The sequence below is a fragment of the Excalfactoria chinensis genome, chromosome 11 (assembly GCF_039878825.1).
Source record: "Excalfactoria chinensis isolate bCotChi1 chromosome 11, bCotChi1.hap2, whole genome shotgun sequence".
NCBI lineage: Eukaryota > Metazoa > Chordata > Aves > Galliformes > Phasianidae > Excalfactoria > Excalfactoria chinensis.
The window spans coordinates 15368223-15392855 of NC_092835.1; the positions used below are offsets into that span (position 1 = coordinate 15368223).

A 24633-nucleotide genomic window follows, 5' to 3' on the forward strand; every position below is an offset into this window, starting at 1 on the left:
GATAAGAGAAATTATCCAACAAGTTGGTGTTTTAAACCTGAACATCTGGCAGCGTTAAGCAGGCACGAGGAAGTTTCTAGCAGGAACACATGCAAACATGGGCTGGGGTTTGATTGAAGTTGTTCAGCGTATTTCCGCTGAACTAATTCACCTAATAGAAGCACTGCAATGTCAATTAACACCAGCTGAGGACACAAGCAGGCAATTCTGGGTTGGACAGAAATACAACGAACAAATGCAGTGAAAAGTACCTTGTCAAGAGATAACAGACTTACTAAAAATTCATTTCTAATTCAGTAGTGAGCTAACAAACAAACTCCATGAGTCAAAGGAACTTCACATCTTTGGAACCTAACTTCCTAAAATGGAAGGCATGAGAGAAACAAAGGTAAGAATGTAGTTGCCACCTTAAATGCTGAAACTCATAACTCCTACCAACTGCTGACCATTCATATATTTTTCATCCCTCTCTCCTCTGCACACACACACACATGCATGCAGCAATTTCCAAAGTTTAAAGACTCCCTTATGTGGTGGTCAGACATGGTGAGTGGTACCACAGGAGTCTGAGCAAGCTGCTGAGAATGCTGAGAGCATATCCAGATAACAAGTTATATGAATATTTAAGGCTTATGCTATGTTAGGATCAACTTTTGACCATATTGTAGATCAGCTCTCTTGACTGCCATGCAAATGATTTCTTGCTAAAGTTATTAATCCTCCTAAACTCAAACGGGCACTGCTATGAGCAGTCATTGCTTTCTGAAGATGAGTTTACTAAAACACATACATTGCTAATATTTGCCTTTCTCTGTCCCTACAGAGGCATTCACCTCCATCAGACCACAGCAGCAAACACCCACTTCTTCTCTTACAGGTGCAGAATGACAGACACTTGGAGCTTAGTGTCTTGCCAGCACAAAACACCAGAAAGAATCTATTCCTCTAGTCTACTAATACAATTACTTGCATAGACATCTTCAGCAGAGGTGCCATTAGGAAACAGCAGTGAGTAGCTAATCGAGTCATACGCTCTCAGGTTCAGTGGAGCTTCAGTCTGGAACCAGTATGGGAGCTTTCTATTCTCTACTGCAGCACCCTACAAGTCAAACATATGGCAAAAAGCAATTTAAAACATAAAACCCCGCTGTTAATAAAAAAAACTAAGAATAAATCCATCATCTTCCTACAGACTGCGTTCACTGACATTTTGCCTAATATATTTCTCTGGAACCACCAGGAAATCATCCGTTTTTGATATAACTTTGGAATTGACAGTATGAATGACAGCAGGAATTGCTATAGTATATTTCTGGAGGGTTGACTACTGTGTCAGCAAATTGCCCAGGATGCCGTCTGAAGTCTAATCCAGAAACTGCTGCGTGTTCCTCAATCATTTTAAAATAATTTTCTGAAAACATAATAATCCTTTGATAAAAACAGCATGTTAATACATACTCATGTGTCTCTTATCACAGCCAGACCTCCTAAGAAACGTAGCTCATGGCTTAATAACACAAAACTTCACGATTCCCTTTTTATTGTTATTACTGAAGTATGTCTCAAAAAGAGGCATCTACCATCTCAGAATGTTTCTGGCATACAGTTCTTATTAATGCATGAAGATAGGCAGTTGAAATGCAAATCTGGCATCATACTTCTTGAAATAGATGGTTTTAAAGCCTCAGTATAGAGTGATTCTTACCTGAAACTAACATGATAACCAGAGAGCAACTTCCTATGATTCAGGAGAGATAATTTAATATACATATTACACAAATATCTTAAATTATATAGAGCTTATGTGCAACTTTGAAGTATTTTTTCCACAAATAGACAAAAGATGTAGCTGTGGCTACAACTGCGTTCACTCTATGTGGCTAATCCAAAGGTAGCAACTGTTTGTAGAGACAAAAGCTGAACCATGAGGAGAAAGCTGTCCACTGTAACTCAAGTGACTCAATGTAACATACAGGGAAGGACTGGAGAGTTACTTGCTTGCAAAGAAAGCCCTGCTCACACACAAATTACTGCAACCCTTATTTTTTTCTCAGACACTGAGGGCTGCTCCCCATGGCTGTTCAGCCAGTGGCTAAGCATACAGCTGCTGTGCTTTTCAGTCAAGCTCTATGGGCAGTAAAAACCCCTGTGAATGTTTTTTTTCCTGAATGTCTTGGCCCACGGTTTGCAACCCTTGTCTTTATATAACGTTCTTCAGTTCACAGGTATAGGCTTTAGTTAGCAAAACAACTCAATATTAGCGTAGGGCAATGAACTGTCAATACCAAATATTTCCAATTAAATATCAAAGTACTTTGAATAAATACCAAACACCAGCAAAGTATTTACTTTTCATTAACAACACTATTTGGTAACAGGAGTTATACCCAGAAACCCTTCGTTTAGAAACATGCAGTGGAAAGCTGTCACAGTCTCACTGCTGATGTACAGCTCAGAGGAACCCTGACGGCTGGACTCACCTTGAATAGAAACTGTTCTGTGACACATTTGGCTGGCCAGAACACAGTTTGCATTCATGCAGAATTGCCAGTCTCCTGTCTTAAAAAACCATGAGCCAAGCCCCTAGATTAAGGCTATTCAGCTAAAATAATATTCAGCTTGTATTAACACCTCAAAGCTGGCAGTATTATGAAGGAATAAAAAGGCCAGCCATGATGAAGGCAGTATTTGCAACAGAATTTCAGACATACAGCTGCACCAATGGGTCAAACCCATGGTGCAAGCAGACCTGGAGTTCTGTACAAAATCACCCTACCAACCGCTGGGCACAGTTCCTACTTGCTGCATCTGCCAGATTCTCTCTAACTTCATAGAAAACCAAAAGTGACCCACCACGCCTATTGGTGGCAAAGCTTTAAGCTGTCATAAAAGCTGCACCAAGCTCTCAGGGATCCTGTTCAGAGCTCTGGTTATTCTCCAGAGCAGGACTGGAGTGCTGGTGAGCCCCATACACAGGGACCAAGTTGTGCAGCCCAGGCAGGAGATGGACAAGAAGCCTTTGCTGCTGCTTCAGCCCATGCAGGGTCTGCCTCCAACTATGCCATCAAAATGGTTACCAAGAGGCGCTGTATAGGACTGTAACCACATCTGGCTAAAGCAATATGTGGCAAGAAAATAGGCTAAAGAATAACACAAATACTTAGGAAGGAGAAAATAATGTTTAGGGGTTGCTGTTTTGTTGTTATTTGTTTTAATTTAGAAAACACAAGAGACGCTTCATCTTCAGTATTAAGTCATGTCTTGCCCTTTGCTGCTCTCTGGCATAACTAAATGCTTCAGTGTATGCAAATAAGGAGAAAATGTGGCTTCTTTCAGCAGTAATAAGTATCTGCTCGTTGCTACCTTAAAATCACAGCAATCACATCTGGTAACTGCCCTTTTCTCATGTTTCCACTAGTTTTCAGACTTCCTCTTGTGGTAGCTTGAGACTGCGCATCTGGATGTTTTAAACATACAAAGGAATTGCTAGAGCAAGCAAAAGAGAAAACGGTGCAGAGAGTTAAGATGTGCAGATAAGCAACTAGTGCACTGTGCAGCTCAAGTAACTGACAGCCAGATAGAAAGATCTTTTTGCAGAGAGGATTGCAAAAATATAGGCAGAATGAAGACTCACAGCATATTTGGCTTCGTTTTTAAAGTACTATTAATCCAAGTCTATCTTTTTAACAAAACTTTAGCTGCACCGTCACCAATCATTAAGTTCCCTGGAGACAGCACTCCAAAAACAGACAAAGAGCTAGCAGTGGTAAGTGTTGGTTTCATCTTTGCTTCAGATTTGTTTTGTTTTTCTTTCATAAGCAGCTGTTTCTTTCTTCTTTCAGCTGAGGCTAGGAAATGACTGCAGCATTCTCTCTATAGTCTCTGGAAGTGCTCGCTAGCTAGCAAAGGTATCAGCTTTCAGAAGTAAAAGCTAGAGCCAAGTAATGTTTTTCCTCTCTGAAATATTTAAAGGCAGCAAAAATCTTCTTTTTCCTTAAGTCTGAGCGAACAAAATAGTTTCATTAAATCACTGCAACTGTAATCAACAGATTCCAATGGTAAGAGAGGAAAATGTCTAATTTTTGACTTATATCAAATAGAACTGTGAGCTATCGAGATTCACTTACAGAAATCTGGGCTTAATGCATGTATCACACAGCTTTCAGGATCTTGTTTTCCAGACTGTTTACTGTGCATTGCATAAACACAGCTTTAAGGGGCAATTACAATTGAAAGCTGGCTCGAGTTTCAGAAGCCATCGTGACTAGTTCTGACTTCAAAAAAAACCCTCAGAGGTTTAAAGAAATATTCTTTTCAAATTAAGAAAAAAAAAAAAAAAAAAAAAAAAAACAACCAAAAACCAAAACAGTTTGGATTTCTGAATGTGACATCAGCAAATTATAGCTATAATTCTACAGCATTTTATTCTAACCTCGTTTTAAGCCCTGTGAACCTTCATAAAAATGACTTTCAATGGGGAAGTCCATTTAAGGGGAGATGGATCATACTAATTTTATCATGTAAATTATAGATATTTCTCTTCTTCAGCAGTAACTCTATTTTAAGGAAGATTGAGATAACTTATTCTTATTTTAGAATATAGAGGGTTGGAAGTTGGTTGCTGTTCTTTAGGAGCTGGTGTGCATCTTGGGAAAGCTTGCCAGGCTAACAGTCTGGGGGAGGGTAGGGAGAGAAATTCCAGATGGGAGCTGAAAGTTGAGGAAAAACAGATAAACTGACCCCAAAAGGGCATTCCCCAGCCTTTAACAAGACAAATTCACCAGAGCTTTTGTCTTGGCAGCACAGCAGCCAGGGGGTGGGGGCAGCATGTATGGGAAAGGAAAGGGGACTCATACTTGTCTAATGGTAATTTAACCATCCTTAAACAATCTATTTTTTTTAGACACAGTTAGGATTTTACTAAATAGCAGCAATCCGCATCTCCCCTCATCTCTGCTTCTTTAGAACAACCTATTTATTATGTGTGCTCAGAGGAAAATTACAAGCTGATTTAACACTGCAGTTCTTCTTTGTCTCTCTGGTAGTATTCTTGGGCAAGGCTAACTGGCTGCTTTTCTCTCACACTCTCTGTCTGCACAGACCAACACTCAGAATCAGAACACAAATTGCTATGTTGCAGCTGGACCCTGTTTCATTAATGGGCTGGATCAAAATTCCAGATCACCACAGCTCCCTGCTGACTCTGGGGAAACTGAATTTTGCAGTCTAGGCCAAGATGTGGTTTACACAGACACTGCATTTTCTTCAAGATTCTCTCCTCATAGAACAGCTGGTTATGTTCATTTCTCATCTTCAGTAAAATCTCCATTTTAGGGAGAACTGACAGGAGGGTTAACTTTTACTTAGAAACATACCAAATACAATTCTTGATTGTGCCTCATTTTCTGTTTGTTTGGTTTTATTTCCACTGTCTATCATAAACCTAAAATGGCAAGAGCAGCATCCTCTTTCCTCAGTAAAGTTCAGTTCTGATGTATAGTCTATGTTATACCATGGTGCACCACTGGCAGATACAAACAAAAGTGTAAGACAATAATCAAGCTACATGAAAATTACAATTAGGATAACAACAGATTCTCCAGACTGTCTTGTTTATGTTCTTAGTGCCTTTCACATTAAGCCCTAGGCCCCATTTCCTCTGAGTACACAGAAACTTATTGACAGCAAAGGTGAAACCATTGCCTGCTCATTACTTGCCAGTGTTGCATTCTCCTCAGGAGAAATACCACATCAGAATATGATGTTACAACAACTAAGCAAAGTCTGTGCTTAGTCAGTAGGTTGATGGAGAACCTCCTGAAGAAAATGGTGTAACATCCTGATTAAATCTTTCATGATTCAACAATGAACTATTTCCTATGCAGGGTAAAATGAGGCACTCCTGGACTTCATGTTGATGAAATCCAGGTCCAGACAAACTGCAGTCATCAAATGACATTTCCTATGTTTTGCTGATGTAGTGGTCTTTTCCCTCTTCTTTTGGGTGAAATTCAGTTAACTGATTAGGTACACAAAGTAAGGTTTCCCTCAGGAATATTTAATGGCACAAGGACTTAAATGCACACTCATTTTGTCAAGCTTCTTAGAATCTTTGGTAAAAAACAATTCTCTGATATTTCTGATATGCTTTACCTTTACCTTATTTATTTGCGTTTCTTACCTTGGATTTGTAGCTAATACTTTGGATACAATACCTGAAGGACTTTCCTCCCCATGCTAAAGACAGTTTTGCCATAAAAATCAGTAATCTACAGCATTTCCATTTACCAGAATCAGTGGGAATGGCATCTCTCAGCTTTGTGCCATGCTACACCAGTCCAGATGGTCTACACATCAGTTTGGGGACACTTGCTGTTTGTTGTGGCTTTATCTACTCTTCATAAAGAATGTAAATTTAGCAATCCAGAGCTGTACCTAGTCTAAACAGTGCAACTGAACCTACCTTTCTCATAGTCCAAGCTAAGGCAGCAGCTTGAAAAAATTCTCAAATTCAGTTTAGATCCAAACACTGAATCCAAATGTTCAAAATAGCCAGCTGTCTTTGTTTTGGATCTGTTAATTCCCAGATAGGAATTGAGTTGATTAAGACTTTACACAGCTGAAGATACAACTGAAAGTTTTATCGTCTGACTCTTATGAGAGGTCACACTTTCCCTTTGACAACAATGTTGTCGTGACAGGTTTCACCACATGTTACAGACTGCCAGACTACCAGACATTCTCAGAGGGTCGGCGTCTGCCCAAAAGACATTCAGTTATTCTGGCACTCAACACTGAATTTATGAGGAAAGAAAAAAAAACTAAATCCTAAACTGTTCATGCGAGCTTAGTGTGTTCTGCACAGAAGATGGAGACCATGAACAGATACTTAGGACCACAGCTATGAATCTACAGTTTAGAATAGCATAAATATACAACTTATTAACACACATTTGAAAGACAAGTTGCTTAACTGTAACAATTGCCAGGGAACAGGCAAACCCACTGGTCCCCTGGGACAGAGGGAGCAGATCAGAGCAGGCTGATTTAATACACTTAAGTGGAACCACAATGGTGCGTCTGCAAATTTCATCCAGTGGGTCAAAGGTATGAACTGACGATGTGTCACATGCTCTTTGCCTCATTTATTCCTTTTTTTCTCTCCTTTTTTTTTTTTTTTTTTTTTTTTTCCAATTGGGCTTTTAAGTATATACACACTGTTCAGATCCAGTGTTTGGCCAACTGAGATATATTCTAAGACTCTTCCTCAGGTCTTTGCAGTGGTTGACTCAAAAAACAAACACACGTGACACTCAAATAGCTGTTTGTGGTATGAATTAATGATTTTGTGTGTGTGTGGTTGCTTTGATACTCTAACTTGACAAGTTTCTCAATAATCCACAGAGGCTTCCGGGAAAAAAAGTACATGCAATCTAAGACTGTAAGCAGATTTACACATCATAAAGAAAGCAAAATGATAAACTCATTTGCACTTTGTAGTTCAACATTAAAGCTCTTTGCTCTACTTATTAATAAAGCAATTCCTCAACCAAAGGTGATAGCGAATAGTCGAAATGACTGCTTAATTAGTAATGTGTAAACAAGGATGTTTTGTGTCAATCGAGGAGATTCTGCTGCTCCCTGAGCTACTAATAACAGTAATTTTGAAAAGAAAACTTGCAAATTTCAGATGGAAAGCTAACATGGAATTGCAGTATTTATTTGTAATGATTATTTATCTCTTTTATGAATTTTAAAGTCTTTGTTCTGTGCTTTATTTTTCCCAAGCAATACCTAAATAAATATTATGGATGCCCCAAAGACAACTGCAACTTATTTGTACTGAAAGATACTTTGAAGAAAATGCAGAAGTTTTTTGGGCTGCCTGAAACAGGAGATTTGGATCAAAACACAATCGAGACAATGAAGAAACCCCGCTGTGGTAACCCAGATGTGGCCAATTACAACTTCTTTCCAAGAAAGCCAAAATGGGAAAAGAACCATATAACGTACAGGTACTGTCTGGGTTTTGCTCATACATAACCTGAACACTTTTAAGGACCAACCAAACAAGGCACCTCAAAGTGGAGTAGGTGCTCAGTGGGTTAGACAGTATTTCTTCCATTACAGTCTCTTTGTGTCTGGATGACTACTGTTTGTTTAAACAAACATAAGAAATTTCTGATAAAAAGTTTCAGGAATAATTATCTAAAGCTCACTTTTAGGATTTTGGTTGGGCCCAAAGAGATTTTGGCTTTGTTCTTTCTCTGATGCATTACTTGCCCATCTCCATGATGGAGTCCAAAGGACTTACTGGCTGCAGAAGACAGGTAGGAAGGCAGAGCCCTCTGCAGTCAGCAGTCATTATCAAGTAAAACAAATAAACCTATTTATTATTTATCAGCTTATAATCTTCAACAATCAGGAACCCAATGAAATAAAATTCAGCTTCAGTAGACAGTGAGAAAAAAGGGAGCAAACTACTAAACAAGGTGCGGGATGAGCATCTATCCATGTTAAACAGGTGATTTAATAACATAAGGAACATGAAAACTTAAAAATATATTAAATAATATGTCCATTTGTGTACTGTTTCTAACAGTTTAAGAACACTTATTTACGACCACAGAATTTTCTAATGGCTAAGGTGCAATCAAGTTACCACGGTTTGATAAAGCACCACACTTTTCTGTTTCCATACCTTCGACAGTCCACAAACTCAAGAGATTTCAGCCCTCATGAAAGAAGGCTGCAGTATCCTGCAATTGTTTGGGCATCTAAGCTGCTTCAAAGTTACCCCACAGCAGTCACAGAGCAAGCACACACAAATGACCAGCAGCTACTGTCAGGAAAAACAATTTAAAGCAAGACTATTTCAATAGGTTTGGCATATTTTCATTTTTCACTCTTACTTTAAAGAATTATGAACCAATATAGTTAAATTCAATAATAGAAACAACCCAGTGGATCATGTGGTCTGGGACAAAACACTTACAAACAGCAAGAAAAAATAGCAGATATGTCTTAAGTGCTTGGCTTGGCCTGCTGCTCCCTCACTAGTTACAATTACTGTTGAGATTGTTATAGAGTTGTTTTACCTGTTATGCACATCAACAGCAACAAAATAAATGGAAATTTTCTTTATGAAGAAGATGGTTGTAATGCAAAGCACTGAGAAATTCAATTAGAATATACAAACAAAACAAACAAAAAAAAAAACAAACAAACAAGAAAACCAACAACATTCGAGGTCTAAGGCTTTATTCTACATGCTTTCATTCTGTGCATTCCTAAATATCCTATCCTACTCCCAGTGTAACCAACACACAGCAAGAACTATCATTAAATTTGCATAAAACAATATGTAGCTAATTACCAAAGTGAGAGAGAAGGGCTGCTTTTTTCTTGTTATTAAAGAGCGAAATAATCCGGTCCTGAGACTGTCAGAATTCTAGCGAGCTCCTTTTCTGGCAAGTCTTACAAAACAGGGATGCATTGGCATGTTCAGGTCTAAACTGACAGCATGACTTGCAAGCTCTTTAAGTAGTTTACAAAAACACAAATCTTAAATGTAATGAAGGGAAAGAATATAAGGTGTTGTCCTGACAGCAACCCAGCACTGGTGCAAAACTGAGTATCTTATTGCAAGGCCCACCACCATGCAAGTTTTACAGCCTCTGACTACATAGTTAATGATGATGAGTCAATTCCAAAGAAAAACTTAGTAGTAACTCCACCTCTGAATGCACTTGAATCAGCATAAAGTCTGTACCTCATGTGGAGCAGTGTTACTTCTTAACCCGTTTCAAAGTGTTTTCAGCATTTTGATCAGTAAGCAACATATAGTGGGCAGGAAGGTATGTGTTTCTTAATTCTTCTTTTTATGTCTAAGGATTATAGGCTATACCCCGGATTTGGATCCTGAGACGGTAGATGATGCCTTTGCCCGAGCCTTTAAAGTCTGGAGTGACGTCACACCACTGAGATTTAACCGAATAAACGATGGAGAGGCAGACATTATGATTAATTTTGGCCGATGGGGTATATTTTCTATTTTTACATACGTTTCTGGTTTTGTTCCTTTCATTAATGCTTCATGTTGGAATGACTTAACCTCAATAAGTAGACTCATGAGCCTTTCTGGCAAATCTTGTCCTGGCTTGCACTTGGCTCATGCAGGCTATGATCTAATTTCACTAAGATTTCTTTTTTCTTATATATAGATAGATAGATATGTTAGAGAGAGAGAACTACTTGTAAGGTATCTATATTCTATATTTATCTTTGCAAAAGAGAATCAATAGGAGTAACATTTTAATTTTTAAATTTACAAACGAGAAATAGAAATGGGAAATACTGAGACAGATCTTCAGATGCAAGATGGCTTCTCGCAATGGAAGACCATGTAATGCCACCATCACCTTCATTTACACTTCCATGACTGTTTTGCCAGAGGTAGTGGCAGAGGTCCTAATGTATGGGGGAGGCCTTAAAAAAGGATTTGAGACTTTCAGTTTATCTCCACAATTGGTCTACGTTCTTTAGCATAGCAGACGAGAGGCTTTCAACACATTCTTTGGTCTTGAAGAATTTCTAAGTGTGGCTCTTGAGCTGAATTCTGGTTTTAGTCCTGCTGACGATAAGCAACTTGATTCATTTCAGTTGCGCATGCCTTCTCAATTAATTTTGGTTTCCTCTAAGAGAACACAATTTTCAGTGTATAACTGGAGCATTTTAATTTCTTACGGTCCAAGAATTTTTAATACTAATGAAGACATTTCTGATGCCAGTTACTTGGGAGGTAGACTTTGGAAGTGAAGCAAACAGTTTAAAGAATAACTGAGCTCTTTGTAAAGGCCTTAATTTCAAGTTGGGTTTCTTTGCTTTAGCTACTGATGAGTTGACTTCAAAAGCTTCACAGATTCTGTACAGAACCCAAAACTTCAGATCCTCATCCAGGCTGGCTTGGTTCACAAGACAAGCCTTACAAAAGCAGAAGTGCTCCTGCTGATTTTAGTACTTGCAGATCACACTCAGCTTAGAAATAGTGGGAGAATTCTTCCCACATTCATTCATTCTCATCACCTTGTTGCCTACAAGTTCACAGGAGTTGGGACATCCACAAAGTTGTTCATTTTTCAGCTTCTCTTAAGCAAAGAATGGGAGTAAAGCTCCTAAGTTCACCTCAAACTCTCGCTCCCTGAACAACTGACACACTAGCCTTCAGAAATGAATGAACTGAACTAGTATTAAGAGTCTGACAGCAGCATGAAATCAGAGCAACAGAGCAGAGATTCAGGCCTGTGTATTGAGGGTTTCTGTTAAATGGAAATACATCAGACTGAAAAGCTTGAAATGATGCAACTGGAGATGCTGGCAGCCAGCTTTGCTTCACAGGTCAGTGTGGTGGGAAAGCTATGAATACCAGAGTTATGCCCTTGCCAGCCTGCCTTACCCACACACAGAGTACTTCCAAGAAAAGCCTACAGTGCAATAACAGGAGAGTTACTTAAAGTGCCGTTGCCCTGTGAGCAGCCCGCATCTCAGAGTGGTTGATGTGGAGAAGGGATAGGCTCATTCACAGGCATTGAATAAGAGCTAGCTTTCTAGAGATTCTCCACTGAGAAACACTCAGATGATTTGCTTTCCCAGTATCCTATGCAATCTGAAGTGTAACAGACAAAAGAATCCTGCAAAAAAGAAATCCACCTTTACTTTCAAATCCACGTTTTGGACTGATGCAAATTCTCTGAAAAACACCTCTCATTTGCAATGTTTATTTCACAGCTCCTGCTAGTCTCCATTGAGAAATAACAGCATGTATGCAGTCATACAGCCAGTGTACAACATTTCACTGCTCTTCAAAGTCTGATTTGCTTTCACAACACTTTTGGTATATAAAATAACATGCTGTCACAACTGAAAGACTGTCACTTGAAGATCTTTGTAAGAATTGGCTTTCTCTTTTCCACTTCAGTCTTGCCAGCCCAGCCCATACCACTCACTAGAATATCTGTTGCTGTCTTGGATGAGAAAGTGTATTTAATCATCATAATTCGTGTATCCATTCTGACAGCTGAGATCATTAGAAACTGCTTTTTTTTGTCTGATTTCTCCTGCAGAACATGGTGATGGCTATCCATTTGATGGCAAAGACGGTCTCCTGGCTCACGCCTTTGCACCAGGGCCAGGAATTGGAGGAGACTCCCATTTTGATGATGATGAACTGTGGACTCTTGGAGAAGGGCAAGGTACCAAACTTTATAATGTTTCAGAACATATGGTCTGCTAACTGCTTCAGGATGTTGCTTCGGGAGCTGCACTAAATGTTTTCATTGACTGTCAATAGATTTTAGGGGAAAATATTACTACAAATGAAAATCAGTTCAAACAATTTTAATTGTTCTCAACAAAATGTTTGTGTAATTCCTAAATGTTCTGTAGAATTTCCATTCCTGTTCCTCTACCATTACCCCTTGAAAAACTGAACTAACAAGCCTGACCCCTCAGAGCCTTGCTGAAGGGTGGGAGAAGTACAGAGCTGTGACTGATTTTGAATGCTTCAGTTCTCAGGTGTCCAAGATGCAATATTATTACTAAGAAGCAGAGTGTTGGGTGCTTTTCTACTGCCATTCTCTTTTAACAGGACCTAAGCTATCATTCCAGTCTTTAAAAACCGAATCATCCACCTGAATTAGAATTTAGGTACTGATGGTATCCGTCAAAAACAAATGAAACATAAACCCCTCATGCATAGTGGGTTAATAACAACTTTACTGCCTACTAAAGATTTGTGATCTTTATAAGGAAGCAACCAAAGAGACTACTGGGTGACCTTAGACAAGAAAGACCAAGCAATAGTAGTGTGGAACATGTTTTATCCTCTTAAGCTTCACCAAAATCATATATTACTAACTATACTTCTTTCACTGTAAAACAAATTGGAAAACTAGGAATAAGAATACAAACTTACGTTAGCTTTTCATTTCAAAATCTAATTCTCTCTGTCCTCCCAGTCAAAGGAAATAATTAAACTTCAATATCAAAATAGCCCAAACCCTTCACTTCGGCTTTATTTTATCTCTGGCACAAGCACTGACACGTAGCTGTATAGCTGGTAAGCATCCCTGCCCAAGAGCAACAACAGTGAACAGGAGGAAACTGTTTTCCATATATGTAGATATCCTACACAAGCATCCTATTACTCACTGCCATTCAAAGAAATACTATGGAAACAGAAGTTGTTTGTACAGAAGCGTGTCTCAGAGCACCAGTACTGCAGACTTAAGAGAAGTGTTTACGTGTGACAAACAGAAATAAAACCCAGGATCAGTGCCTGCCTGCATTACCACCAAATCGCTCAGTGCAGCAGCAGATCTCATTCAAGTCAAACTGCAAATACCAAAGTCATTTATGAGGCATGAGCTAAGCTGAATCTGATGCTCCACATGAACACGCTGCCTGGAAACTTTCAAAATATACTGAACATTTTAGACCACATTACCAAAGAAACTCAATTACTAAACATATTAACAGCATGTATATAAGTCTGCATTGCCAAAGCAACAACACATTTATTTTTCTGGGCTGATTTTAAAGACTGTTCATTCTAACACTTCACCCTGAGTAATATCTATGTAATTCTTTCAAAATTACCAGTTATTACTTCAGCTCTGATCACCTTGCCAATAGAGAGACCAATAACGTATAGAATTTCAAAGCAGAAATCCACACTACATTTACACCAATATCCTCCAGTCAGTGACTCATTTCAGCATTGCATCTGTTCTCTTTGCAGTGGTTAGAGTAAAGTATGGAAATGCAGATGGTGAATACTGCAAATTTCCCTTTTGGTTCAATGGTAAGGAATACAACAGCTGCACAGATGCAGGACGTAATGATGGATTCCTCTGGTGTTCCACAACCAAAGACTTTGATGCAGATGGCAAATATGGCTTTTGTCCCCATGAGTGTAAGTAAAATATTGTTTCTAGTGTTCCTCTTCCTCCTAGACTGCTCCCTTACTTGATTAATCTATCCATTCTCTTTGCACTTTTTTCCACTTCCCTTCTGCTGGATTCAGATCTATTGGTCTTTAATATCTCCACTGTAACTAAGCAGAATCCATTGGTGTAAAAGAGAATGTAATAGATAATGACCTAGGCCAAATCCCTTCTCTAAACACAAGAACATACTGAAAATATACCTGAAGTAACACAGGCTCCATTTGTACATCAAAGATACAAAGGCTCAATCTCACAATCCAGGAACAAACTACATGTTAGCATAAGGAGAAGGTCAAATTCAGAGAAAGAGTACAGTAAATGACAGAAATCTCTCCCTAAATTGCAGGCCATCTCCTTCAAGAGCAGCAACTGCTCAAGTCTGGCAGTTAGGTATGAAGCCCATTAAGGCAAATTTCTAACTTCACATATCAGTTTACTTATTTTAGCAACTGGTAGCTCAGGTCAGCTCAATTTGGAAGCCCTTTTCATGCACTATCACATCATAAATTATCCTCTAAATTCCCTGTTACTGCCTTTCAAAATAAAAACAATTGAATTTCAAGCTGTTATCAATGCAGGTATGAAGTTATTTCTATATTAGTGCATTACAAATTACTAGCCAAGATAGGACAGCTAGGATCATACTTGATTTCTAGCTTTTCAGAGAATCCTTGGCTGTGCAAGTAATTTAGTTCATGTCTGGACTTTTAGGATACAATCATTAATAGATAGGACACTTTGTATCATGCTGTCATGCTGCCATTACTTTTTCTACAATACACATCGCGTGACTATGAGATTTAAAATGAAATTATCTGACAGCTTGATCCCCAGTAAACATTGGGAATGCATTCATGTTCTTGAAATTCTTGATTCATCTACTGGATACAAGATTTCAGACAATTCATTACTGTACAAGTGTTAATTTTATCTCCCCTATATCACACAGCAGGGAAACCTCAGAGAAGCAATTGAGTATAACTGGCTGTAGCCTTCATAAATCAATGCCATAAGAGAAGAGGACAGAGAAAATAAGGAGCTTTTAACCACTCGCTCTGTTCCAGTACTGCAGTTTCCCATGCTCATTTCTGCCCTGAACCAATTGCTGTCAACTTTTGGGAGCAGGCAGTGTTTCATCATTCCTGTTACCTGACATCTGAGCAGTGAGCACACATCACCACTATAACTGCTACTGCTGTGACACAGCAAATAATGGCAGCTATGAAAGAGAACAAAACAGAAAATATTGGAACTTTTGCTGGACTGATGATAATCCTGCTTGGAACAACAGCACTACGTTTATTTTCAAGGCTGCACACTTTCCAATAGAAGATAATATTTCTTTATAAGCAAGCTAACAGCTGTCAGAGAAAATCTGTTGCAGAATATAAACAGTCCTTTAGCATTTATCCATTAAAAAAAAGTATGCTCTTCTCTCCTAATTGCCCATTCTATACCAAATCTAGAGCTGGGATCTACCATGGTCACAACTATTTGTATGGGCATAGCAGATGAAGAAAGAAGAGTATGAACTCTTAACAGATTTCAGTTAGTTAATGAAGAGATATTACAATTAGCTACATTCCTTTCAGAACTAGCCTCTTCATTTACTTCAGTAAATGGCACATGCACACATGTACACAACTGCACAATCATTCTTTCCTCAAACTTTGCCTTCTCTTTTACTCTTTCTCTGCCTGCTCTCCCTCAAATTTCCCCTCTCAGAGGTTAATCCTTCCAGCTGGAAAAGAGCAGAATTGAGCTTATTTTTTTTAAGATAGCTGAAATGCTCAGAGACTGTTTGAATTAGGCCTATATTGCAGGAAGCTGGACAAACAGACATCTGCATACCATGACCAATACCTTTGTAAAATGCTAAAACCATACAAGACAGAAAATGGGAGCAGTGAAGCACTCTCAGTAGGAGTTGGTTCTGCAATTTGGTGTTCCTGGAAATGCTTGCATCAAGGTTTCTGAAACGGAACAGAACGATTTCAGTCTTTTGTTTCTGATGTAATTGTTTTGCAAGATCCTTGAGCAGTTCTGCACAGATGTTTCTTATTAAATTCAGAGCAGCATTGTTCACTCATTATTCCAAGGCTCCATTTGCTAAACCCTGCTATTAAATTCAGATAGAGGATTTACATCATACAGCTTATGTTGGAGTCGATATTCCTAATTGTAGGTGTTTGTTTCTGTCTTTTAATTCACCAAAGTTAGGTTCAATTCACCTCAATATGCCACAGTGCTCATTTGGAAACATACTCCTTAAAGCTGTGATATTGCACTACGCCTTTCTAAAGTTCATCTCAGATCTGTACCCTCATTTGTAGGCTAAGAAATCATTTTTAAAGGAAAGTAAGGGAAAGCAGAAAGTTGTCTATGAACTGCACAAATGTTATACAACTGTGTAAAACCTCTCCTTTGCCTTATGGGATCAAGGGATGTTAAATCACTCTCTCTACCAAAGTCCACTTACCCTACAGGGAGTTAAGACTCCAAATCTTGGCCCTCCAACACCTAACATTACTGCTATCTGACTTACTCCAGAGCTTTGTACACCAATGAAATACACGTATGCTAACCAGATGGTCACATCACAGTTTGTAGGCTTAGACTTTAAGCCAACGGGGTTCTCCCTGTTATTCCATTTTTAATATCAAGATCTTGATTCAAGGCAGCAGGTTGTATCAGACCAACTTAGAAAACTGAACAATGTCCTGAACAGGAAAAAACAGAAAAAAAACAGGTTTCCTCTGCAAGTCCTACAGGCCAAATACTTCTTGCTCCAGTCACCAATCCTGTAGGCTGTCACTGCAGCTTGACTGTTTTCTCAGGCTGCATCCTCATCTCCTGAAGCTGCAGCCACCTCCACCTTGGGCCCGTGCCACATGGTTTTAGCAGCCTTCCAGCCTGAGGTTTCCTAACATCACCAGTGGCTGATTTTTCTGGGAAGAACTAACAGCACATTGCAGCTCACAGATCAGTTATGTCCAGCCTAAATCTACTGTTGCAGATGTAGAACTTCACAAATTTTAAACTATTGAATTTACTATGATGCAGAATGAGAGATAGGCCCTTCTAAGATCTTACAATCCACTAAGCTCCTTGCTAGTTTATTTTAGGGAAACTAGTCCCGTTACTTTTCATTCACATCCAAGCAAAGACTTTTCTAGTAATTGTTGGGGATGGAGGGAGGGAATCCTTGAAAACTTAAAGCTCTGATGTTACCATCACATGATGTTACATCAAACAAAATGAAAAACTCTTCTGACAGTGACTCAGAAGCACTCCATGGAAAGCTGTACAAGACTGACTTTACTTATGTTTTCTGCAATTAAGGCATGTTTTAACCGTTTTTGTTATTTTTTAAAAATAATAATAATAATAACTATTAAATTAGAATTTGCCAGATCTAGATTTGGAAGCAGCCCATGTGGTAAATGAGTCATCTCAAAAGCTTAGCTTTCCAAATCTATCTTTTAAAAAATAAAAAGGATTTCTCCCATCAGGGCAGACATAGTCCTAGCTAATATGTTTCCTATTTACTGCAGAATATTAAAAAAAACCAAACGTTTGCAGCTTGCTCTTTTGGGAGGCACAGTCTATGTTGTCATTACATCAATGAGAACCTTTTGCCTAGAGATAAGAACTCTGTCTGCCTCCATGTCAAAGATGCAGAAGGACCTAGAGAAAAGCTTGGCCAGATCTGAAGTTCAGAACACCCTCCCACATAAGCCAGGCCTATAAGATCCAAGTCATCTCTGTACTGGGACAGGAATCCACTTCAGTAATGTAGTTGTTCATACCCTGATTCTGTGGCCAATTGCTGATTTAAGTGGAAAAAGCAAAATGAATCATTTGTGTCACAATATCCCATCGTCAGAACCCTTCTCAGCTGCCCTTCTGACACAAGAAAAAATATTGGCTTTTTATTTATTCCTACTCTAAAAAGTAAAGCTTGCTCATAAACACTGTCTCTTCCCAGCTGCATATCAGACTAAGCAAAGACATAAACCCTCAAAACCTACACAAAGACACCGGGGCTACAAGAGCTATCTGGTCATCAGAAATGATAGCAACAAAGTTATAAGCAACTTGGTAAGCCTTCCTGCATAACATTTGGGTTTTAGGTTTGGATTTATAGTGGGGGGGGAGGAGAAAGATGTCCTCCTCGTGATCTTAAAAAGGCCAAATCATGCATTCTTCACACTGGCAATTCACACAGTTCGTGGAATCATAGAATGGCTTGTGTTGAAAGGGACCTCGCGGACCATCAAGCTCCAACCCCCCTGCTGCCAACCTCCACATTTAATACCAGACCAGGCTGCCCATGGCCCCATCTAACATGGCTTTGAACCCCTCCAGGGACAGGGCATCCACAGTCTCTCTGGGCAGCCTGTTCCAGCATCTTACCATTCTCAGAGTAAAGAACTTCCCCCAGTAGCCAACCTAAACATACCCTCCTTCAACTTAAAACCATTCCTCCTTGTCCTTCTATTATCTACCCTTGTAAAGAGTTGACTTGCCTCCTGTTTATAGACTCCCTTTAGGTACTGGAAGGCTGCAATGAGTTCACCCATCAGCATTCTCCAGGCTGAACAAGTCCACTCCCTCAGCCTGTCTTCAGAGTTTCATTCTGATGTGCCATGCTTAAATCTCAAGGAGAAACAGTATATGGCAGCTTAGAGGATGTTTAACTCTCAGTTCAGTGCAAGCCTAGCCTAGCCTGTTGCTCTGAGGTTTCCTCCCACCAACACATGGCACTCACAGGGACAGTCATACCACTAAGAATTCCTGCCCATAGAGTGGCCCAGAGAAAAGACAGGCAGATTCAAATCTTCTGAATGCTCTGAGCCATCTGTATTTTCATGCAATTCAGCTTGGATGCAATTCCAGAAATTTTACTCAAATCCTAAAACAGGTCCCAGGACTTTTGACTTTGTTTAACCTACTCCATCTGCATGAGAGACTTGCAGTTCTCACAGATGCGCCATGGGGACCTGCTTGTGTATGTGCACAAACAATGAGTCCCTACAAGATCAGCCTGGGAGCACTGACAAAGCAAAAGGCGGGAGGATCTCCCAGCATTCAGATTTGTTGTCTTGCTTGTCTAGGGAGCACTTGAACACAGCTGTGTGGATGCTTGGAAATGAGAAGCAAAGCCTAAGGGAAATGCCTCCAGGACATATCATTTAACTAACTACCACAAGCTAGCATCTTGAAGTATGAAGCTTAAGCAAAAAGCTTTTAGGAAAACAGTCCAAGGCTCTGTACAAAGTTGACCATCCAAGCTAACAATTTTGATGAAAGGTAATCAGCAAAGCACTAAGGAATGTGAATCATCTATCAGATTGGTTTTTAGAAACATTGTTTGAAGAAGATACATTAAATGCTTCAGGTAATGGAAGGCTACAAAGGATTCATGCAATCCTCACTGCATTTCAACAGCTTAGTACAGTTTTCTTCAATCCCACTTAATCCTTTTCTGTTCCTTATTTCCCCACTAGTGAGACTGTAACACATCCATCTCTCTTATCAAAGTATTTTTGGTGTAAAATAGAGGCTTTAAGCGAACACTGCACACAATGTCTACCTAATCAATGTCAAGACCTTAAACATCACCAGTGGCACATTATGATTTCTCATGGATTCTGAGCATTGTTTTAACATTTTCCTCTTCTGGTTTCCCAACAGCACTCTTTACAATGGGTGGCAATGGTGATGGACAGCCATGCAAGTTTCCCTTTAAATTTCAAGGCCAGTCCTATGACCAGTGTACAACAGAAGGCAGGACAGATGGATACAGATGGTGTGGAACCACTGAGGACTATGACAGAGATAAGAAATATGGATTCTGCCCAGAAACTGGTATGAGGAACGCAGTATGCATAACAGTACAATTTGTCATTGCTTTAAGTGACAAAAATATTCTTCACACCTTTACCAGAACATATAGAAGTCATTGAGCCAGGTACAATTTCAGTATTGGTGGCCAAGGAAGTAACTAAAATGAGCAATCTGTGTAAGGGATACTGTATGTGGCACACAGTACTACAGCAGATTTATCCAGGATACACAAAAGTCATTGAACCGTAGGACTAAATGTCTACCACTGCATGATAATTATGAGTAGATTACAATTTGCTAATGGTCCTGAAAGAGAAGACTCGGGACAGAAGAAAGCATGAACAAAATTTTAACTCATATCTCTCAATAAGTAATATTTTAACATTTCCACATGGGGAAAAATAAATCCTGTTTAGTACGGTAAGCTTGAGCTAATGGATCTTTTTAGCAGATCAGGTGAACTGAAGGAAATGTTTTAAGCAGGAAAATAAATCCCTGCTTTCTTTACAATTTTTTTATTATTATTTATTTTATTATTATATAATTTAATTATATAATTAAATTATTATTATTATTAACTTGAATTACACGAATTTTATTACACTAAACAACAAGAAGCTTTTTGTAGCTTGGCATGTTTTCAGTTTTAGGATACAGGCTACAGACACAATTACTGAGACTTAATAAGTTAGTAGTTGCAGTTCTAAAATCTCAGCCTGCTGCCAGAGGTGAAGCTGTGCTCACACACAGTGGGCCATAAGCCTCTGTTCACAACCAGCACAACTGCCAGCTGGGAGCACACAGGTGTACCCTGCTTTGCCACTCTTGTGAAAATGCCCTACTCATCTGAAATACGGATTTGTACCAGTGTTTGGTTTCCTGATACTTCTGATATCCGGGTGCAACTCTTCAATTTTACCTTAGAAATGATTATAAAAGAAAAAATTAAAGTAAGGGTCAAATTCTTTGTATCATGATACATAGTTAAGATAAAAATCTGAAGCATAGCTCAACAGGAAAAAGAAGCAATAGGATCCACAGCTTAACAAGTAGAAGAACCTGAAGCCAATAAATCAAAACTCCTAAAGAGTTTCCATTACTGAAACAATGAAATGCATGTAAGATTAAGCTTTTCAGCTATTTGTTTATATGTTATTACACACTGTCATATACTTCAGGGCTGTGAAATATTTTAGGGGAAATTTTTGCATCAGTATTGTAAAAATAAAATAACTCACTCAATTAGAGAAAGTTTAAAACCGCATGCTTTCAAAATGCATCCCGCTGCCAACATAAAGCAATTCCTCAATCTATGAGATATGACCTTTAGACTTCTCCACCGGACCTTTTCTCATGGAAAGCTGTCATAGGTTACCGCTGTGTTTATTTTCTTTTTCCCTGTTTTCTTTTCCTTTTGGGATAGTGGCCCTGCAGGCTGTCTATACCCCTGTCATGGGTGCCGGTAAATTTTAGGGTAACTTATGACAAAAGCTTATATTTCAGTGGGACAACTAAGAACCGGGTGATGCTCAATGGCCCTTTGACTTTTCTGACACTAAGCCTACTGTGGATCTTCCTAGATACAGTAAGACAGGAAACACATTATCAAAATGACAACAAAAGATATTTGCTATGCAATCTTCTTCCACAAAACACTGCTACCCATTTCTTTCTCAAAGCTGTACACACAGGGCCAGCACTTCTTCGCATCAAAACTAATGACATGTTCATAGCCATGGCAATAGCTAGACCTTTCCCTCTTTTCTGTGTCAGAAGATTTTCTTCCTTAATATTACTTTTAATCTTATTCTTGACATTGTTAAGAGTATTTCAGACTTTTTGCTCGCTTTGCCTTTTTAATGTTTAGCTTCAGAAAAGATTCATCAGATTAAGCTTGCTAATGAGATTCCCTTCTCACTGTTTCTCTACCACTTTTCACAGCCATGTCAACAGTTGGTGGAAATTCAGAAGGAGCTCCTTGTGTATTCCCCTTCATCTTCCTTGGGAATAAATATGACTCCTGTACAAGCGCAGGTCGCAATGATGGCAAGCTGTGGTGTGCTTCTACCAGCAGCTATGATGATGACCGCAAGTGGGGCTTCTGTCCAGATCAAGGTAACACGGTGTCAGAGCACCAACCATGGTAACAACATTCTGAGCAGGTGGCACTGTGAAGATTTCATTCTCATACATCACTCCTGTCTGCTTAGAGTGCTTCCTCCCCACCCAGAATCTGAGCAAAGCCCCTATGTTGGAATCTGAGAAAAATCTTAGAAGTTCCAGAGTAGGGCAGCCTGACACACTGATCTTCTAAAATTGCAATGAGAAAGTATTTGTTGAAAATATAACAAAAAACATTTAAAAAATCCCAACACTGAAGTTTTTCTTCCATGACTAAATTTCCCCATCAAATTTAATACGCACATGTACTATAGAATTTATCTCATTACACGGGAATGAGACTCCAGTGCTAGTCAAATCAGGAACAAACACTAAGTGTAAAAAATGAATCCATTTGGAACACATACTGCCAGAGATGAAAGGAAAACAAAGGGCACGGGGAGTTGGAGAGCCCTGCTAAGTTTATATACACAAGTATTTAAAGTTAGTTTAGCTAATAACCAATAAAATTAAATCATGTAAAAAGCATTTTAGCTAGATTCGGGTTTTTTTATTATTTTCCCTTTTTTCGTTTAGAAGGAAAACAAATGCTGTATTTTAGAGACTGTTTGGACATAAGTGATACAAAATGTTCCTATGACAGAAAAGTTTTAAGAGTCAACAGTGCTGGTTCAGGCTTTGTTTAGGGTCACAGCTATTCAGACCTGTTTAACACTTCAATGATTTGAAATCTAGACGGCAAGTTCAATTCTTCTCTACTTAAAAAATATCTATGACTTAATTTATTACACTTTCTTGTTTCACGTAAGTATTAAGACTGACTTTGTTATGTGTGAGACTGCAGGAACATCAGCTAGAAAAGAGGTTTCACATTCTCTAATGAGATACTATTCTGGATCTGTGTATGACATATGTAATTGAAGGCTGTAAATACTAATTATTTTGCTTAGGATTGGGAAACTTTTGACAAATGTCGATGAAATGAAACCGCAACTAACCTGCATGGTGGCCTTTTATTGAGATACAATGCAGCTGATACTAACTTGCTGTGTTATCCAGGATACAGTCTCTTCTTGGTTGCTGCCCATGAATTTGGCCATGCTATGGGATTAGAGCACTCTGAGGACCCAGGAGCTCTCATGGCCCCGATCTACACCTACACCAAGAACTTCCGCCTTTCTCAGGATGACATTAAGGGGATCCAGGAGTTATATGGTAAAGTTGTCCCTCATGGGCAGAATTCATCAGAAATGTAGGGAGCACAGCTTGAGCTTTGGGACTTAGAACCCGCAGTAGATGTCATAACACACAATATCACAAATGCCAGAAACATCCTGTTCCTTTCCCTAGTTGCTCCATGTTACTGCCAGGAGTCTTACTTTAAAGACACATCTTAAGGATGAGGACCTAGTAAATTTATTGCAACAAGAGCCTCCAAACCCCCCTGACAAATGCCAAGCAAAGAGCATGTTCTGAAAAGCGCATTTGGATTAAAGACACAAGGACCATACACAAATTGCTCATAATTCATCTTTATAATCCGTAAAATACTAGCACTTGTAAAAAGAAGAAAAGTCCATTCTGATGTCTCTGTCAGCTGAGTTGCAGAGAATTCTGAATAGGACTTCAAAGTGCATTTCTCTTCATTCTACAAATCACTATAGTAAAAACTGTAATGTTAACATTCAAACCCAGTATAGTCAACCCTGAATCTTACACTTAAATAGACAGCTAAACACAACAGACACAGCTAGGTGCACTATCTCCAATGCTGTCACAGCAGATTTGGGCAGGACTGGAAGCTAAGGCCCTCTCAGCTGGACACAGCCACCCTTCCTTGTAAGACTTCATTAGAATTTTTTACTCTTCAAAACCTTTTTCAAAGCTATTCCCTTGTATTAATTATGATCAGTTATGATCTCAGTTATGGATGCAGCACTGCATTACAGCATAATAGAACACCCAGAATCCCTCTGTTTGCTCTTACAGAAGTATCACCTGATGTGGAACCCGGACCAGGGCCAGGACCAGGGCCAGGACCACGTCCTACCCTTGGCCCTGTCACTCCAGAGCTCTGCAAGCACGACATTGTATTTGATGGAGTCGCACAAATTCGAGGAGAAATATTTTTCTTCAAAGACAGGTAAGTGAGATAAATTGTTTACTGATGGGGTCTGAAGTATCAAACCTGTTCAGTGGAGTCTAGGAAGTTACAATCAAGTACAAACTGTTATTTCTTTTGCATGCTCAGAGATAGCAATATGTCCTAACCAACTCCTAGGAGAAAGAAATGGCACCTTCTCTTGTTATGGTTAGATAACACAGCCTCCTGCACACTGCTGGCTCACTGTCAGACCAGTGTTCACCAGGACTTCACCTCACCAGTAAGTAGTGGTGCTTGGGGCTGTTACACCTTCCAGTGTGCAGGACTTCCCAGCCCACTGTGTAGTTTCATGGTGATTTTTAACTTCTGGCTTCTGTCTGCACTGGGAATGTTCATGCCAAGATGTTACGGCAGCTGGACGGTACTAGTTATAACCAAAATCTGAGCAAAATGCAAGTAACCTCAAGAAAGAAAAAACTTGTTCTCATGGTATCTTCAGCCCAATTTTACAGACTGGAGGCTAATATTAATCTTGGTGCCTCTGCAGGCTTC

General features: G+C 39.2%; 1 protein-coding gene across 1 annotated transcript in view; it reads left to right on the top strand.

Annotated features, from left to right (window-relative positions):
* The first annotated feature begins 3445 nt into the window (after positions 1-3445).
* Positions 3446-24633, top strand: part of MMP2 (matrix metallopeptidase 2) — a 32339-nt gene continuing 11151 nt past the window's right edge. Inside the window, exons 1-9 of the mRNA XM_072346272.1 lie at positions 3446-3766; positions 7789-8015; positions 9893-10041; positions 12123-12251; positions 13799-13972; positions 19704-19877; positions 21798-21971; positions 23037-23192; positions 23967-24120. Of these exons, the coding sequence (XP_072202373.1) occupies positions 3623-3766; positions 7789-8015; positions 9893-10041; positions 12123-12251; positions 13799-13972; positions 19704-19877; positions 21798-21971; positions 23037-23192; positions 23967-24120 (1481 nt within the window). The 5' untranslated portion in view covers positions 3446-3622. The remainder of the gene's footprint in view (positions 3767-7788; positions 8016-9892; positions 10042-12122; positions 12252-13798; positions 13973-19703; positions 19878-21797; positions 21972-23036; positions 23193-23966; positions 24121-24633) is intronic.